The 19,929-nt window shown below is 35.7% G+C and overlaps 3 protein-coding genes across 5 annotated transcripts in view; 2 read left to right on the forward strand and 1 right to left on the reverse strand.

Moving 5' to 3' along the window:
* Positions 1 to 6,256, forward strand: part of LOC127846566 (diacylglycerol O-acyltransferase 1-like) — a 63,606-nt gene extending 57,350 nt beyond the window's left edge. Inside the window, exon 16 of the transcript XR_008033550.1 lies at positions 5,922 to 6,256. The gene's annotated coding sequence lies outside the window, so the exon portion shown is untranslated. The remainder of the gene's footprint in view (positions 1 to 5,921) is intronic.
* Positions 1,794 to 12,108, forward strand: LOC127846576 (oncoprotein-induced transcript 3 protein-like). 2 transcript variants are annotated; one of them, XM_052377999.1, is made up of 4 exons: positions 1,794 to 1,833; positions 9,489 to 10,125; positions 10,716 to 10,975; positions 11,466 to 12,108. In XM_052377999.1, the coding sequence occupies exons 1-4, from the start codon at positions 1,809 to 1,811 to the stop codon at positions 11,579 to 11,581; spliced, it is 1,038 nt and encodes a 345-aa protein (XP_052233959.1). In that variant the 5' UTR covers positions 1,794 to 1,808; the 3' UTR covers positions 11,582 to 12,108. The 2 variants fall into 2 exon arrangements, with proteins under 2 accessions (XP_052233959.1, XP_052233958.1); XM_052377998.1 differs by lacking the exon at positions 1,794 to 1,833 and adding an exon at positions 8,401 to 8,740 and having other exon boundaries at positions 8,957 to 10,125.
* Positions 12,109 to 16,624: 4,516 nt separating this feature from the next.
* The window catches only part of LOC127846564 (lysine--tRNA ligase-like), a 55,219-nt gene continuing 51,914 nt past the window's right edge, over positions 16,625 to 19,929 (reverse strand). For both annotated transcript variants that reach the window (XM_052377950.1, XM_052377949.1), the window contains exon 15: positions 16,625 to 17,844. In XM_052377950.1, coding sequence (XP_052233910.1) covers positions 17,752 to 17,844 — 93 coding nt within the window. In that variant the 3' untranslated portion in view covers positions 16,625 to 17,751. The remainder of the gene's footprint in view (positions 17,845 to 19,929) is intronic.

Here is a 19,929-nt window from a genome sequence, read left to right on the forward strand (position 1 = left end):
ATTAAATTGAAATTAAATTGGAATACCATGTATATCGCGTTTTACTACACTTTTTGTCTTTTCTAACGCAACACTTTGAAAACGTACATATCGCAGTAATGAGTAAATATGTTTATTTAAAATGTGATCATTTGACTACATAATGTGCAAGCTTTGGTTAAAATCATTCATCCGTGTCGATCTGACGCGGGGAAGGTAGCCTGCAAAATGCTAAGTGCGCTATTGCGCTCCTGAATATTCATACGAGCTATATTGCTTTGTAAATTAATGTTATGTTTTCCTTGTGTAAAAACCCACCTAAAATAATTAAATTGAAATAAAACTAGAATTATATCGCGTTTCACCATTTCCACGTGCAAAAATATGGAATCACACCTATCCCACGTGTTAAAGCGTCCAATCGTCACGGATGAATGATTTTATCGTGAGCTTGCAGAGAATGTAGTCAAATGATGGTATGTAAAATTTTAAATCAATATCTTCACTCATAACTGAGATTTTCAAGTTTGAAAAGTGATGCGTTAGAAAAGTCCCAAGTGTATATCAACGTGGATTGGGATTTTTAAATAGTATTTTCTTGTAACCATACAACATCAATCAAACCATATTTCAACATACCAACATAAAACATCAATCCAAGTGACCTGTTGTGGGTAATGGGGTGCGGTGGGGGATCGTTTTTACAACTGCCTGTGTACAATACGAGTAGCATGTTTATACGTTGTACCGGCTCTCTTAATTAATACATACGAATTTTGTAAGTGAACAAATACAAAAACACACATATGTTATATGTCAAAACAGTTAAATATGTAGTCATGGACATAACAACGAAAACTGCATTTAAATCGGTGTTGTTTTTTTTTAAATACTGGCTAGACTTATCTCCATGTAGTAATCTGTATCTTATACAATGGTTCTCATGTCGGCCCTTCTGATTGGTTGCAAAGGTTTGTTACTATGCATATGTGCTTGTTCTAAAAATGGTATCTTAATGGAAAAACGAAGCTCTTTCTAATGATGTTCTTAAAATATTTTTACATTGTATTAAACGATAAGCGGCATATAACACATTTGATAATGATACTATTACGGTAATCCATAAACAAACTAACATGATTGTGTGTTACGTAATTAAAAAGCCATAGCACCACCCTTGAATAAACATGACCTACTCTACAATGAACGCCCGAACTCATGAAAATGATCGTCGTAATAGTTATTGATAACCATCAAATAAATTAAAACTTCTAAAAAAATGAAAAAAAATCCGGCATTTTTTGAGGGTTTTTCGTTTAAGTCACGATACTATGAGGAGCTATGGTCGATAGTATGAGAATAAGGGATATCAACAATTTGTAATCAAACAAATACACGACGAGAAGCAGGTCGATGCACATTTCTACGAGTTTTAAGGTTTAAACGTTAGGTGAAATGTATACTGTATGTTTGCATCTGGAAATGCGATATAATGAAAAACAATTAAAACACGGCCATGAAGCGTATTACAAATTACACTCCCTGCAAACCAATTTTGAAACGGTCAATGTTAAGCTATTAAAACTCCAATCGTTATACCCTTTATTCCACCTTGAGCGTAAAAAACACCCCGCGTGTGATGTGTGCTGTCAACCGGACACCTCGGACAATTCCGCCATATCATAGACGGTGTGGTGTAGCCCACTGTCCGATGCGTTCAGATTGGTGTGCTGTATGACTACACCATGGCAGTCAATGATTATCACACGTGTAAAATACGTGAGTCATGCGTGTTAACACCCCGCGTGTGATGCGTGCTGTATTTCTACATGGCGGTCCATGATTACCACGCGTGTAAGAAAGTGGGAGTCATGCGTGTAAAGGCCATGTATTGCCCAATATTTACTACTCAAACCAAAATGTAATTGTTCGGTTAAAGTTGTTCCCAGAGGAGGTAATCACGTGACAGTCAAGATGTGACGTTCCTGCCGAGGCAGGTATTTTTTGCCGTTTTATACCCTTTTTTACTTGTATTTATTATTTAAAGGCCGCTCACTTTCCAGCCATATAAGTAAGAAAGTTACTATAGTGTTTATTTCGTGTTGATATTCGCTCTTTTTCTCGACTTCACTCGTTGCGAAATTTCTTAGCGGGATAACCTAATTAAAGCTCCACTAAGAAAATTTGCGTGGAGTAAAGTCGAGATATAAAGCGAGTTTTAATACGAAATAAACGCTAATCACATGTTTACTGATATGGCTGGAAAGTGAGCGTCATTTAAAAATTAAACAAAAATAATGAATGGTATAAAATGGCGAAAAATAATTGTCTCGGCATGGACGTCGCCATCTTGACTATATATATCACGGGATTACCTCCTCTGGTTCCTATGATCGTGACATTCTGAGAGATACCAAGCACCCATGGCACCGTTAGATAACATTTTATTGATTATGGCTAATCGTTAGTTACTGCAAATAAAAAGCAAGTTTTCCGTGTTTCGTCTTTTTTACAATCGAATGTACATGATTAAGAAAATCCTTTTGCCTATTAAACATTCAAAAAAATCTACAAATTAATTTTAAAAGTGTGTAAAGCTACACATTAATTCTTGAATATAGACTGGAATTTTATTCCTATTTCCACATCAAAGTAACTAAACGCCTTTTCCAGAACATTTCGAAGATGTGTTTTACGCGTGTTATCGCTATTAGTTATGGATCTTTAAAAGTAGCTTGTGATCGTTACACATTTTAGAACGTCGTCAATATATGGAGGCATGTGTATTCTATTTTAAGTGGTGATACAGAACATAGTGTGCTATTATTTAGATATTTATTTCAAGATAAATTCTGATATGAAATAAAGAAATAGCTCGGGTTAAACAAACACAGCCTTCACAGGTTTAACCTCAGGACGATATGTCAATGGTACCCTGGGCCTTGACTGCATTTGGTCTACTGGAAGTTGTTATGCTGTATACATAGTTTGACTATTTATTTTCATTAATGAATAAATTAAGGTAAGATATAGAGGATATTTGTTCATGTCAGTATAAGATGTTTGTTATTTCACGAGTGATCATAGAAAATATATTTTCGCTACTCGTGAAAATATTATTTTTCTATGATCACGAGTGAAATAACAAACGATCTTACACTGACATGAACAAATTTTCTGTTTCTTTTATGCCCCTTTTTCAAGAAAATAATTAACAGCTATTTCCCTTTCGCTAAAAAGTTACCCTTTCTCCCGTGGCGTGCCTCAATACATTTAAATACACAAAATGACGTCTTTAGTGTTTGCATCATCCTTCGACGAAAAAAAAAGTCCAATATTTGATGGTTTAATAGTAAACAAAGCTGAACTGTTTTAACATTTTATTGCTATTGCAAAAAATAAGAAAACAAAGTTAAGCATAAAATACTGCTAGTGTTACAACATTTACTGAACAGTACATGTCCTTGATGTCGTAGGAATACGCACATTTTGACATATTTTCATTCGTACAGTGCGCCAATGTAATTTTCACCGGTGAAAATAACAATTTGTTTTTTATTTTTACTGCTGTTATTTCACTGCAGAAATGTTATATTTTATCATTAGGTATAAAGTAATATTTATAAATAGAATTTAGACACAGGTTTCGCAAACTATAGAAAGCCTTCGGTGGCCCCGCTAAAATACATATAATTAACTATAATAATAATAACAATATAAGTACTAAGTAACTATGATCGGGATTTTCATGAATCTCAGGAATCCATATTATCGCGGAACTGTGCAAATCATCGTAGAAAAAGAGGGATCCAAAATCATGCTGAACATTCACTTCTTTCGTTACATGTATTTTAGCGAGGTCCCCGAAGGCCATCGATGATGCATAATTCGTGTTCATATTCAAAGAACTGCGGTGATTTAGCTCGTGTTTCCAATTCCGTATTTTATTATGCTCCCCAAAAATTTATTTTGGAGGGAGCATATAGTCGCCGCTTCGTCTGTCCGTGCGTATGTGTGTGCGTCTGTCTGTCCGTCCGTGCACAATTTTTGTCCGGGCTATTTCTCAGCAACTAATGACCGGAATTCAGTGAAACGTTATGGGAAGCTTCACTACCAAGAGGAGATGTGCATATTATCAGCGGGTTCTGGTCGGATGTTTTGTCTACCCCCCCCCCCCCCCAACTACTGTGCCCTCAAGACGTTTCCTTTTATCTGAATATGTAGTGCAATATTTTGACTAAAAAAACTTTGGGGAGCATCAACCGTCTGCGACGGTTTCTTGTTGATTAGGTTTTCGACCCCGTGTCTATTGTGACTGCGGCCCCAGTGTTCGGTGGTATCATACAGATTTTTAGAAATGTTATTTATCTTACGCCAGTTATGGCAAGTCTATCGTTTATTTTAGTTATGTTTTGGACTTTGGAAGGAATAGTAGCATCATCAGCATACAGTGCATTCGCATAAATGTCGTAATCTCATTCGAATATTAAGGATAGGTCATATAAATAAAGTACAAAGTCCTAAAAGAAAGCCTGCTGGTCACACCGAATGTATCAAAGCAGTGTCAGATGTCATTTGCCTTAACTTGCGGATAACGATTTAATGGAGAGAAAAAAAATTGCATTGACACGTGTGAAAAAATATTATATAGTTTTTATGTCTTCAGTTTATTTGTATGGTCAACTTAGTGAAATTATGTTTAAAGTCCACAAAAGCTATTCCTATTAGTGTACATAATCATCATTCATATTACTTGACCACGAATCAACAGGTCGTATTAAAGTATTAAATGAACTACCGGTATTTGTATCAATTGATGAGTCACGAGGAACGTTATCAAATCGGAACCAGGGGTTACATGACAATATCGCTAGACTAATGCTGTCTACACCTGTTGTTTTATTTATCATAAGTCTGTTCCGGTAACGCGGAAATGCAAGACATTCCGTTACATTGATAACCATATGCCAACGCTGACGTAACATTATTTTTGTTAACTTAAATAATATGATTATTTGACTGTCAGTAAACAAGTATGAGGATTCTTATTCAAGTATGATCAAGCTCAGGCGTCAAAAGAGCGTTACAGTGTCATATATGCCTCCTCATATGTCTTATACGGGCCCAATATTAACTGTGGGGGGTGGGGGCGATGCAGATGCGACAGCTGACTGTGTTTAAGTTTGTTGGAACTGACTTTCAAAGTGGCGTCGTTTTGATGATTTTCGCATAAAAGTAACTTGAATTTTCCCTTTCGGCTCTACGGTGATTGAGCATTTCTCATACCATTTGTTTCAAGATCGTAGACGTTTGCATAATAAAGTTATTGAAGGAAAACCGTCCACAAATGTGTTATTTACTTACGCGACCTTCGAGTTATTTGATGTACTATTATCCTTGTCTATTATAGGACATAGTATTTGCGCATGTGTATTGTAAAATATAACAAAAAATCACGACTAATTTATTTTCCCGACGCGGTTTTATCTTGCAAAATAATGTTTTGCCGAAATATACTGTTTTTATCCTGCTTTCTGGAACCGACTTTCTTTAAAGCACATGTTGGGACCTGTCTTTCAAGTGACAAACAGCTCTTTCATATGTTAAAGGGTTTGACACGAAATACCTACCCACGTTTGATAACGTTGAAATGTGTATTTCAATATTACAGTTTTATAGCATGCGGTGCAATGTAAGTGTTTTCATAATCACGTTACTTAATTACTGTAGCATTATAATAATGCTGCACAAAAAAACCTGCCGACCAACTGAATCAATTCACCCATTTTCAAGAAGATGGGTTGTGGGGTGGCTGATGTACGAGATAATAGAACGTTTATCAGCCGTTTTTAGTAATATTTTAATGTAATTAACGTACTTATGACATCGACCTTATTCTGATATGAACTTTTGTTTAACCATTCTTTTTACCGTCTTTTCAGATGATGCAGGTCTCAGAGGGCGGCGAGACGTGGCTCTTTCATTGTACTATATGTAATTAGACATTTAAAAATAGAAGAGACAACATTTCCCGTTCATGGACCTCGTGAGTTTAAATGCAGAATATGACAGAAAATCTTTCAACAGCAGATAAAGCCTCATGAACCAAACAAAAAATGTACCGTTCTGGGTCCGTTCATGTTTTTAGTGTTTTTATAAAGTCTACATAGACAAATCTGACATATAATTGCTCTACTTGCTACTTAATTACACTTGTCGTTCCATATATGTCATGCTGCTTCTTCCTTACGTTTATTATAATAAACCATTATTTGTTCATTATCTCCCACGATGTCTCTGCATACATTTACAAGTGTACTCAGCAGTAACATACATGATAAGACAATTCATTTGTGTCGGAATGAAATCGTTATGCATTGGACACATATTAGCAGGCAATATTAGAAACAAACAACATACCCTATAGAGGTGAACCAATATTATATTAATTAAATACAAAAGTCTTAAATAATATGTATTCATATAAGTATAAAACAGAAATAAAGTACATGTATATATTTGATCGCTTCTACTGAAATCATATCGCGTATTGCAGTTGCACAAATCGCTCTATAGATCCACTACAAGTTCACTTATCGCGATTTACCAACTACAGAACTCGATAGTTAATATTTAAGTGTTCAATTAAAACACTATCTACTGATATGCAACTTCTAAGCTTGCGTCACGTATTCCAAATCGCTTCAGGTATTGCGAATCGCAAAATGGAAGTAATTTTGTCGCATCAACATTGTAATAATATCGAACCGGCTCTACCCTTGTATTTTTTTCGTAACACTTTTATCGCACATGTATATATCATTGTTTTGTGTCTTTAACTGTCGAGGTACTTAGATGTATTTTTTGATGGGTTGGTTTCCATGTACCTCTCTAGAGTGGTCTTACTATAATGACACAAAAAATCTACACAACATTCGCATCAATGCGGACTTCATTCACGACAGTTATTTCGTGTACAACCTTCTAACATAGGTTTCAGCTGTGTTTGTAGAATGAAAGCCAGGTCCAAAAATATGCCTAAAAAGACAGTTTGGTAAGCAGTCATCCTTAAGGACATATTTGAATGCTCTCCTTTAAAAGCATTCGTCACCACTTTAGATGTGTGTAAAAACATAAAATGCAAAATCCATTAACATCGGTGCGATCGAAAGACCGGTTATAGGGGAGGTAACTCCGGGACTTTTGGTTGGGAGGCGTAAACTTTCGATTAATTAAAATCAAACTATGTATCGTGTGTGCTGTAACGCCGGTGACAATATAACGGGTTTAAATGGTTTTGTACGAGATTATAATATAGCATTCACTATTAATCAAATGAATTATTTCGTTAATATTTAGTCTGAGCTCCGTTCTTCACGTTTTTTTTTCGTTTCAGAAGACCATATCACCTCCTGTAGCGCTATGAATCATTTATGTAGCATACGTTATTAATGTAAATTATACGCAAAAATAATCAGTATGTTTTTCTCGTTTTATATTTTCCCATATGCCCGACCCTTAAATCTGCTAGTAGGTAAAAAAGAAACAAAACAAACACGTACGCACCCCGGCACAAGGTCCGTTGGCTATTTAATGAGAACCGGTACATGTGAGTATGATTGTTTGAATGCTATGGATATGTCCTTGGACACGTGGGTTAAAGCGAGAAAAAAAAGAATGGACATTATTCAAACAAATAACAAAGATACCCACATTGCACCGCAAACTCAAATTTGGAAAGGAACATGGTGGCCATATTGACAAAGAACAAAATATCGCTTTATTTAAAATGGTCGTTCAATAAAGAGTGAGGTTTCTGCTCACATATGAATGACGTTGCGTAAACAGGTATCAACAAAAACTGTTCTGCTGTGTCCGCATTAACTTATTTGAACAGAAGGACAATACTGATGTTGTGTTCTTGCACATAGAAATAACTACACTAAATTGTTTCCAGGGCGGTTATAATAAGTATTATATTAAGTATCGGAATTAGGTTTTTCTCACACTAAGCAGTACAAATTATAAATGTCAATGACTGCCCCATTTTCTATGATATGTTCATACTTGATGACAAACAAAAAACATACAGGTGTACATTTTCTTCCATTTGTATCTTTATACACATGCGCTCCGTTGTTGTAACAGCCACTTTTCAATGATATAAAGCATTATTTGGCCCGTGTTATGCTACATGCGGCCAGCGTAGCTGTAGAAGCTTAGCTTTCATCTAACGAGACCACGAAACCTTGCTTGAGTTTATAGCGGAAAGGGTAGGTGCGCTGGACCCATTTTCGAATGATGCGGCTCATTTATCATACTTTGAACTTGCGACACATGTTACCTAGATCAATTGTAATTATATGAGGGAAATAAACCACACATCATAATACAATGATGTAATGAGTAACCACATTTTAGACGGCCCATATCCAGCGAAAACAGCGCTATCAGAGGCGCCAGATATGCTATTGAATCCTATCACTGGAAGTACGCACTGGCAGACGATAAGCGCTGGCAGACGGCCGATAGCGCGGGAAGGACCAACAAACGGTGTAGGGCGCGTTTGGGCAGGAAACGAGGACGAACGGGGCCGAATACTTGGTCCCAAAGAAAACACGACAGTGTATCGAGAAAAAAGAAGAGATAGAAGGAAGAACATTTGAAGATTTCCTTTAAAACGGACATGGATAGTTAGACATTATTAAAAGGTCATTCAAACGAGTTCGTGTTTATAGGATATCAGGTATCGCAGTTTGTGGTAGGTGGCAAATAGTGTTAATTTTATTGAAATATTGCTATTTAATTATGCGCGACGCTTTTAAATAGAGTATGGTAAGTTGAAGAAAGGTAAATATACTAATTATTGTTATAGTTATAAGTGAGAAAATAGTTATTTGTTGTAATACGTGAACTATACAGTATGTATAGTAAATATAATTGTGAATATTTTACTTATTACACGTGTGTCTTACAGGAGGATATAACACCAAGGGGATTGTGGTAATTGTAAGTATGGGGGCTGCGACATACACACTGACGACCCTGGTAAGTGTTGCATAGCTTATGACCGAGAATTGTATTTAATAATATGAATATACCAGATAGCTGTTTATTTTATAGATACAAGTACACTAACAGCATGACACATATTAAGACTTTACAATGGCATCTAAGTATTTAAATGACACACGCTGATACTATAATCAAGCTATATGTATGGCATTGAATTCAATTGGTTTCTTATTTCATGTGTGTTTGTTAATGACAAATCTTATTTCCAGGCGGCAATTTTGACGCGGACCGGATACAGCTTGTCGCTTTCGGTACAGGACTTGGTCGCGAGCGGGCTAGGTTTCATACGCGCCGATTTAATACGACAAATATTCATTCTGACCGAAAAAGCTCCGAAATATTATATTATATGTCTTAATAAACCTTTTGTTACAGGTACGAGGTATTTATTATGGCTGGTATATATAATTGCATATGTGGTGTTATTTTTCTAGTTCCTACTTCTCCAACCACCGTGGTTCCTCTCCATCAGCGTTCCGACATCGAATGTCTCCCTGACGTCATTTCCGTATACCTCCCAAAGTCGCTCCTCCCCGAAGAACGCAATATTACGTGGCGAGAGGATGCATGTGACGTCACATTTAACGGAACCCACTACGTCACCACAATCTCCCTGTCCGAGTGCGGTACCACCGTCAGCATCGACAACACCACCGTCACGTTCACTAACGAGCTAGTGGTTCACAAGATGTCGACAGACAACGCAGCGAGAGACGCCGATGACGTCATCATCTTTGGCTCGAGCTACGAAACCGTGATTCCGGTACATTGCGTTTATCCCCGTTTTAACAACGTCTCTTCGGCGTACATTCCCGTGAAGCAGAACATACGGTTCTTCGAGAAGCGTTTTGGCGAGTTGGACATATCCATGGATCAGTTCGATTCGGAGGCTTTCGCCCGGCCGCTGTCATTAGATGGCGCCCCGCGCAAGGTGCCGCTGGACGAGGACTTGTACATCCGGGTTGGCCTGAGCAACCGGCCGTCCGAGGTGCGGGTTCGAGCTGACCAGTGCATTGCCACGGCCTCCTCCAACCCAGCCGACCGGAACTGGCGTCAGCTGATTGATGAGGGGTATGCGGGGCGCTTTTTGTTTCGTGACTTATTCATTATTATGTATGTGTGTTTGATAAAGTTAATTACTGTAAATGTGCAGATCATAAGTCAGACACATTTTTTAACAATACAATTATTATTAGGGTATTTTATGATACAATTCATTCAGTCCACGGGTGAAGTAAGGTGCTTTGGCTTATCATAAAGTGCCGGTAATGAAGTTAAGTTAATTGTACCGTTCTTCATGTTGCGTGTGTTGTATACCTGGAAGACGCTATATTTTGTTTATTGCCATGTGACCGTTGCATTTAAACCGCATATTAATGAAGTAAAATTTCATCGTTCGTTTGATTGAAAGAGTATCATCAATATCAGTATAAAGAGTATTCACAAATTGGGCTGGATATGTTATTAATCCGAGTGATATTTCAGACATTGGACATATTATATGTTTGCATGTCAGTGCATGTTATTTGAATTTTACTAATCTAATATTTATTTTTTTTTTATTGCGCACACTTAAAAATGTTTTTTCAATACGTATTTAATATAATAAATTATACAATAAAGCATCGCCTTTTCATAAAGACGCAAACATTTTGATTCAGATGCGCAGTAAACGGTGTACGTCTGCTTTCCAACGACTCCGACGGCGACGTCAGATTCGCGTTGAAGGCGTTTGACTTCCGGCACAACGCTTCCGGTTTCGTGTTTCTGCACTGCCAGGTGTCCGTGTGCGGAGTGGCAGACGACAGTTGTAGGATGGGCTGCCTCACACGCAGCAGACGAGCGGTCAATGGCGGGAAGAGTTCACATCTGGTGTCTACCGGACCGTTCTATGTAGAGAGGGAGCAGGAAGCACATAAACGTATGTCGAGAAATTGTTAGAAATTTACCCTTCGCAAAAATTATGTCTTAATGTCCGATCTAAGCTCTTTAAAACGTGGCTGTCTGATGTTTTTATATATGAGTCGCGTTCTGAGAAAACTGGGCTTAAATCATGTGCGTAAAGTGTTGTCCCAGATTAGCCTGTGCAGTCCGCACAGGCTAATCAGGACGACACTTTCCGCATAAATTGGATTTTTGCTAAGAAAAGACTTCATTTAAACGAAAAATGTTATAACAGCGGAAAGTGTCGTCCCTGATTAGCCTGTGCGGACTGCACAGGCAAATCTGGGACGACACTTTACGCACATTCATTATGCCCAGTTTTCTCAGAACGCGACTCATATTGTAACTACATGTAATTCAGTTATTGTATACTGTGTATTGAACTTTTATTATTTAGTTATTTAAGTAAACATTGAGATACGAAGTTGTTACATAACTAAATCAAATATTATTTTCAATTATTTCAGAAATTGTTACCATGCCAACCGTGTTTGCAACAGTGTGTCTTCTCATTGCTATGGTAGCAGTGGTGGTTGCTATCGTGGGATGGACAAGGCGGCATCATGGCAACCAAAAGATGTAAAAAAAACCAGCACGACTCCTGACAAGGACATCAAACTTATTCGTCCTGTTTATTATAATATCGAGCTAAACATTTCAACAGTTATCTGGTGATTAAAGGCATGATTTTGTCAAAGAAAACGAGGAGCGATTATTTAAATGTATGTGGAGAATTTAAAAAAGCTAATCTATAGAAGTACAAAATGGTTTATAATTTATAGTTTACGTATTATTTTTTATAAATATTTGTATTTATTGTTAGTCAGCTTTTTACATAGACGTTCATGTTGTGATCATAATACTTAGCAGTTTTTATTTTAGACATACAGGCATAAATTATATGCAATTCTTAGCTTAGTTTCCTTTCTCAATGTGAATACAGTGATATTTTGATTTAAAAAAAACACAAAGCTCACACGAATTGTTGTTAACAAGTATAGTATAGTAATTATATACATGTATTTCAGTGTGGAAGGGACATACTGTTTGGTTCAGTCTCGTCCAACATATTATACAGTACTGAAATAGTCTAATAAATGAGACCTTTGACATGAATTTACTTGTTTATGTCTCCATTTCATGAGACAATGAAGCCTATTTTAGAAATATGTCAATAGTATTGACCAGGGCCCTAAGGTCACAAAACACCTTATGGAAACCTTAATTTTAGTTATATTAAAAAATAATCAGATATAATTTGCTATTAGAAATACCATGTTTTTTGCTTACAAAACAGTAAAATAATAATTATTTTATCAATATTTACTTTTTACAAAACATTATATTATCAAAAAGTGTGAGAATGCAACAAATACAGACTTTATGAATCTTATTACTTAATGAAATTTCTTAAGTTCAATCACACGAAGCTTTATTAATACCGGCCCTGAGCCCCATTTGTATTGCATAGTACTGAAACAGAAGTACAGTTTGTTTGAATATCGAAAACTGCTTGTTGAAACGAAAACCTGATCATCAGCAACAAACTGTGACTGCAGAAGATTTGTTACAAATCTATTCTCGTCTGCTTACATCTATTTTTCTTACGCCATAACCTAATTGTTTTAAATACATATTATTAAGAGACCATGAATGCAAAGGACGATGAACAGAATTAGCCAACACAATGAAAGATTTTTTTTTAAATTTACAAATAGGTTGGAAGAATTTGTTGGTTAAAACACACTTGGGTCACTAATAGAGATACAATAAGTCCAAGACCTATAGAATAAAATGTATTTTATAGGTCTTTGAATAAGTGATCATAAAACAAAATGTTCGGTGTTAAGTTTTACACTCCCTCTATAGTCCAAGTGGTTCTAGCTCACTAGGGAAAAACTCTAGTGTCTTAAAGTGTCCACTTCCACTTTAACAATAACATTTTGTTAATTGTAGATGAAACACTTCTGAAACTGTGTTAATTATTGTATTGTTTCAATGTATTTCCGCTGAAGAGAGTTCAAAGTGCTAGAAACGAGATTTGGATTTTCTTCACAAGATTGCGCTGATTTTTAAGGTAGTTATTATGTGGCGAACACAACGATTGTGTGGCTTTAACAAAATGAAGGCATTGTAATCAACGTCAAAAGCATTATCTTAACCCATATATGCCTAGTGGACTCTCCCGTATATTTGTTTCTGTATTAAGCATATTTCTTACAGAAATTGCTTTAAGCAAACAGCGCAGACCCCGATGAGATGCCGCATCATGCGGCGTCTCATCTGGGTCTACGCTGTTTGCCAAGGCCTTTTTTCTAGACACTAGGCATAAATGGGTTAATTACATAATCCAACAAGCAACTTCGTTGAATTGATATTCCCCCCAAAATACTTTTTATGGATGGGTGCAAATCCCTATATGTATAGCAGAATCCGAACAAAATAAGGCATATTTGATCTAAACTTGTTACAATATATGTAACGTGTGACCTTGACCCTAGATTCCAAGTCTTACCTGTAGCACACAGCGATATAGAGAAAGGAATTGTAGAAATATATTACAGAATGACTTGATGCATAGTGGAGTAATGGCTAAATTATGACTACTTTATCAACTTTGTGCTCTTTGACCTTGCCTCTATGGTTACAAGTGTGACTTAGCCCCATATTATTGACAAAAACTGTGGTTAGTTGCATGGTGGTGGGTCATATGTTATTAGAGATACAGCTCAAGATAGGGGAAATCCTTTATAAAAATGTGTCTTGTTCTGAGAAAACTGGGCATAATGCATGTGCGTAAAGTGTCGTCCCAGATTAGCCTGTGCAGTCCGCACAGGCTAATCTGGGACGACACTTTCCGCTTTAAAGGGGCCTTTTCACAGATTTTGGCATTTTTTTAACTTATTCATTAAATGCTTTATATTGATAAATGTAAACATTGGATCGTAAAAGCTCCAGTAAAAAATCAAGAAAAAAAATAAAAAAAGGAAAAGAACATTGCCCGGAGCAGGTTTCGAACCAGTGACCCCTGGAGTCCTGCCAGAGTCCTGAAGTAAAAACGCTTTAGCCTACTGAGCTATTCCGCCGAGTACACATTATAGACGTATTTTATACCTTATATAAGCTTTCTTCGTAGTTTTACAAAATTTAACGACAAAAACAGAACTCACCAAATTATTCAATCGTTTCGCGTTGCAACGCTTTATAATTTTTAGGTTTTAAAATCGTTAAAAGATGCATATAATGGCTATATTAGAGCATGGTTAATGTTCAGTATTACTGTTTCCTCACAAATATCATAACTAAAACGAAAACTTACGAATCTGAAACAACTTTTTTCAATTTTGTCAATTTACCAAAGCGTGAAAAGATCCCTTTAATGGTATATTTCGTTTAAAGGTCCCTTTTTTATCGAAAATCTAGTTTAAGCGGAAAGTGTTTCGGACAGAAGGAGAAATTGACAATCCGCCTATGGCAATGGATAAAACGCAGCAAGCACATGTATATTACAAGAGTTCCGCGGTCGGAGATGACCGCATTGAAGCCGGATTTTTGATTTAAATGACAGGAAAGTACCTTTCGTGTTTTTGTCAATGCAATACTTAAATTACTGAAATATTGTTCAAAGGTCAAAATGAAATGTAAGTACTTTTCAAGGCATGAGCAAACCTTGTGTTATGTTTTGAATGCATGCATATACATGAACAACAATAACATTGAAGGTCACAGTGACCTTGACCTTCAAATGAATGACATTGAAATGAGCAGTGGTGATCTTCTAGTACTGGCCAACCTTTATGTCAAGTTTGAAGACTCTAGGTACAAGCATACCAAAGTTATAACATGGAATAAGAACTTTAACATTTTTACCTACCAAAGTTATAAGAACTTTAACATTTTTACATTCAAGGTCACAGTGACCTTGACCTTAGAATGAATGACCTTGAAATGACCAGTGGTCATCTAAGTGTGCTTGCAAACCTTCATGTCAAGTTTGAAGACTCTATGTCCAAGCATACCAAAGTTATAACAATTTTAACATTTTAACATTTAAGGTCACAGTGACCTTGACCTTCAAATGAATGACATTGAAATGACCAGTGGTCATCTTCTAGTACTGGCCAATCTTTATTTCAAGTTTGAAGACTCTAGGTACAAGCATACCAAAGTTATAACATGAAATAAGAACTTTAACATTTTTACATTCAAGGTCACAGTGACCTTGACCTTCAAATGAATGACCTTGAAATGTCCAGTGGTTACTTACTAGTTCTGGCCAACCTTCATGTCAAGTTTCAAGACTCTAGGTCCAAGCATACCAAAGTTATAACAACTTTAACATTTTTACATTCAAGGTCACAGTGACCTTGACCTTCAAATGAATGACCTTGAAATGTCCAGTGGTTACTTACTAGTTCTGGCCAACCTTCATGTCAAGTTTCAAGACTCTAGGTCCAAGCATACCAAAGTTATAACAACTTTAACATTTTTATATTGAAGGTCACAGTGACCTTCACCTTCAAATGAATGACCTTGAAATGACCAGTGGTCATCTGTTAATCCTGGCCAACCTTCATGTCAAGTTTGAAGACTCTAGGTCCAAGCATACCAAAGTTATACCATGAAATAAGAACTTTAACATTTTTACATTCAAGGTCACAGTGACCTTGACCTTCAAATGAATGACCTTGAAATGACCAGTGGTTACTAACTAGTTATGGCCAACCTTCATGTCAAGTTTCAAGACTCTAGGTCCAAGCATACCAAAGTTATAACAACTTTAACATTTTTTATATTGAAGGTCACAGTGACCTTGACCTTCAAATGAATGACCTTGAAATGACCAGTGGTCATCTGTTAATCCTGGCCAACCTTCATGTCAAGTTTGAAGACTCTAGGTCCAAGCATACCAAAGTTATACCATGAAATAAGAACTTTAACATTTTCGAGCACGCCGCCCGCCCCCCCGCCCGCCCAACAACATCAATCTATAAGCCGAGATTTTTTCGAAAAAAATCCGGCTAAAAAGCATCAGGATTTCTTTATTTCAGTTACGATGTATTTTGTTTAGTCCCTTTGTGTTTTTTTTACACTGCCTTTAGCTTAAGAATATAATGATCATAGTATATTATTAGGCAAAAAAATTAAATAGTAACTTTATTGTCTTGAATAGAAAAGAACAAAAGCTATTGCAAAAAAAATCAAGGATCATGAACAAACAATGTTTCATAGCCACTCCATCTCACGTTAAACGAGTACACATTATATTTGCTTGTTTCTCTGTATCTGCCACATTATAATGTATTAAAATCATAACCCAGCCACAAGCCAATTGTATTTAAAAGTTGTGTTATATTTTGTCTAAGAGAAAATAACTTAATATGTTATCTGTACAAGAAGTATTGAAATTGTCAACAAGGGTTGTCTTCCATGGCCAAATAGCCTATTACATTCAGCACATTTAATACATGGAATATGGTTGTTACTCTGCCATAACATTCTCTATTGACATTAGGTAATATTGAAGTTTTTGGCACTTTTCAACTTCTCTCTGCGATATTCTGTCAATGGCTCATAAATTAATGTTCTTAATTAATCAGTTTGTAAGCAAACAAAGATAAAGATATACTTTTGAAGATGTTTATTTTGGTTTGAAAAGCAATAAATATCTGAATACATGATTCAATTTGAATTGGTAACCAACTTCTTACCGAACATTTAAATTTGTAACAGAAGCATTAACACAACAAATCAAGTTTACAAACAAACATTGAGCTTTCTGGTACAACTATTACTCACTCTTGTTACTACCACTAATCACTTTGGGCCGAAAATTTATTAATAATATAAATAAATCATTATAAATATGTGAATAAATAAATTTAACTCATTCATTTAATGTTCATTTTTTTTACATTGCATTGCCAGATTTAAATGTATAATCATGATAATTTTTTTTTATACCAATCAACGCATTATTACTTCAACATAGTGATGGAATATTAAATGTTGTTTTGTCATTTTTTTCATACAATAACATGTATAATATGCTATTTGATCACACATTTAAAGAAGAATAAAAATTGCAGAAAACAATAACAACTACTGTTTTTGGCAGTGTGCCTGTTGTCAAACATTTCTTTTTCTACATAAATTGTATAATTATTTTTTATTATAAAGACCAAGATGGGTATGTTCAAATATTTTAAATACAGTACAAGATCATAACTATGACACATTTTCTATTTTAAAGTGCTAATATAGAACATAACAAATTTATTATAAAGGTGTCATTGTGCAAATGTGATACATAAAACATGTAGTGGAGAATGAATGTAAACACCAAAAGCCACCAAATAACAAAATGTATATTCGTTTACCTACTGCTAGTCAATGGCATTTGAAGGGACTAAGTTTTATCACCAATAAATATTTCACCAAAAATGCATGCCATATAAATAAACACCAAAATATAGGAGGCAAAACAAACGTTTTAGTTCAATGAAAGATATGTTATGTATGACAGAGTTTATGAAGCTTCATTGTTTGCAATATGTAACACACAATGAAGACATACAGATTAGCAGCACTATTGTGCAATCACAGAGAACGTTTTTTGTTATGTCCAAGTATTTGAGTAATACACAAATCTCCATGGTGACCAGATGCAGGCTGTTGTTATAAGGCTGGGTTTCCTTGATTTCAGCGGCATTTTCCAGCGTCTTGAGTGTTTTCGTATGGTTTCCGCTGGTGTTATGATGCTGGGTTTCCCTTGGTTTCAGGAGCATTTTCCGCGGCCTTGACAGTGTTGTCATCTGGTTTCATGGCTGGGAATAGTAGCACCTCCTGGAAATGGGGAAAATGTGATTATCATCTCAGAGGTATTAATTATGGTCATAGGCAAATAGACTCGAAAGTTAGGAGAAACCCAGTATTCTGGTTAACCCTTTACCACGCACATACCCATTTTAACACCTTTTGAAGTCCCTTAGAAAATGGTATTAAATTATACACACGTCTTCCTAATTCTAGTTTCAAAGGTCTAATTTCCATACCTATCATAAAGATGGGCAGCAAACATCATAAAACCTGAACAGCCTGTGAGTTACTTGCAGGTAGTTCTGGTTTTATGCTTGTTGCCATTTTCATTTTTTTCTGAGAGAGAAAGGGTTAAAACACATTCTAAATACTATGCTGGTGTCATAACCAACAAACTTGACTTCATACAGTAGAAATTCATTGATGACTTGTATTTAAACTGCATTATTTCACAGTAAATATTTAAACACAACTGGGTCTGTTAAACAAAAAGGAAACTATTTGAGTGTCTGAGACTACGAACCACAATTCATATAGAATGCTTGGTGTAATCTCAACATTTCCTATTGCACAGCAAACTTACACCAACTCCAACATTGTAGAAGGCAGAATGGAACTGTGCTATTCAGCTGAGTAGAACAACTGGACATAACTCCCATGTATATAAACCTATTACTACCTCATACATCCTGTGCAAACCTGTACACGTGTGTCTGAGACAAAAACAAGGAATGCATAAACAAGTTCAAAGTGTCATCTAAAGCCTCTCTTTTGCACAGCAAACTTACATCAACCCTTGTTGATATATTCTATTCAAACTAACAAATATTGGATGCTGTACTTAAAACTGTGCAATGCAACTGTGAGATTTTTATATATTCTAGTAAAACTTATATAGCCGGATATACTCAGAAATGTGAATTGCACTTTTGGAATGTTGATATTTTCTATTCTAACTAACAGTACGTTCATGTTTAAGGCTGTCTGAGAAGACAGACCACAATACATATAGAATGCAAGGTGCCTTCTCAATATTCCTATTGCACAGCAAACTTACACCAACACCAACAGTGGAGATGGCATAATGGAACTGTGCTATTACGCTGTGAACATATAACTAAATTGAATAACTGAAGTAAAACATATTTAAGTTTCATTTTGAGAAAACTGGGCTTAATGCATGTGCGTAGTGTCATCCCAGATTAGCCTGTGCAGTCTGCACTGGCTAATCACAGGGACCGAAACTTAGCTTGCATACTCGCAAAATGCGAGCAAGATTTATTGATAGCAAGTTGAACAATATAAAGCTTGCAATTTTCTGCGAGTAGAAATTTCAGTTTTCTCAAACCTGTTTTTCCATAAATCCTTTAAGTATTGATTGACAATTCCTTTCTATCAGTGCCCCAGATAATTATTTGGGAAATAGGGTTTTCACCCATTGATTTTAAAAAATAGGGTGATTTCGGTCTTGAAATAGGGTTAAATGAGTTATAAAAATTCATACCTTAAAATCATTGCTGCTTTGCCCTTTTAATAAAAGCCAATCTTGGTCACTTCAACGTATCCATTCTGATTCAGATTACTTTTATTGAAGCTAACTTGTATTGATTCAATAAAACTGTAAACTATTATAATTAATTTTAATAAACTGATGTTTCATAACATCTTTAATTCTTGAAACTGTCCATAATATAACCTTTAAACTTAAAAATTTGATAACACGAATGATTTGTCACTTAATTGCACTTGCTTTCTTTGTTAAAAAAGTTTGCAATCGATTGATATTTTGGCGCAACAATCGCGGACGTCTTTCGGCCTCTCTTAGACATTATTATTTTGTATCGTTATAGAAACTAAAAGGACAGACGCTTTACAAATACATGCACAATGAGCGACGGATTAAATCAGATTGAAAACGCATGTTTGTCGTAAATAATTTGGTCAGATGCTGTAATTAACTATAAAATCTAGTCCGCAGAGCGTTTGAATAACTTTGAATGTTTCCTGCTCCTTCAAGAAGACGCTTGCTGAATAAAAGCGACGTCACATTACGATAATAATTGCAGAGAGGATATACCGAAAATGAGCGAAGAATTTTCGATTGAAGCTATT

This window comes from Dreissena polymorpha, chromosome 9, assembly GCF_020536995.1.
Source record: "Dreissena polymorpha isolate Duluth1 chromosome 9, UMN_Dpol_1.0, whole genome shotgun sequence".
Classification (NCBI taxonomy): domain Eukaryota; kingdom Metazoa; phylum Mollusca; class Bivalvia; order Myida; family Dreissenidae; genus Dreissena; species Dreissena polymorpha.

Coding starts and splice junctions, on each gene's coding strand:
- LOC127846576 (XM_052377998.1), top strand. CDS start 9,446: ATGGCTGGTATATATAATTGCATATGTGGTGTTATTTTTCTAGTTCCT. Junction 10,126..10,715: donor CGTCAGCTGATTGATGAGGG/GTATGCGGGGCG, acceptor ATTTTGATTCAG/ATGCGCAGTAAACGGTGTAC. Junction 10,976..11,465: donor GGAGCAGGAAGCACATAAAC/GTATGTCGAGAA, acceptor CAATTATTTCAG/AAATTGTTACCATGCCAACC.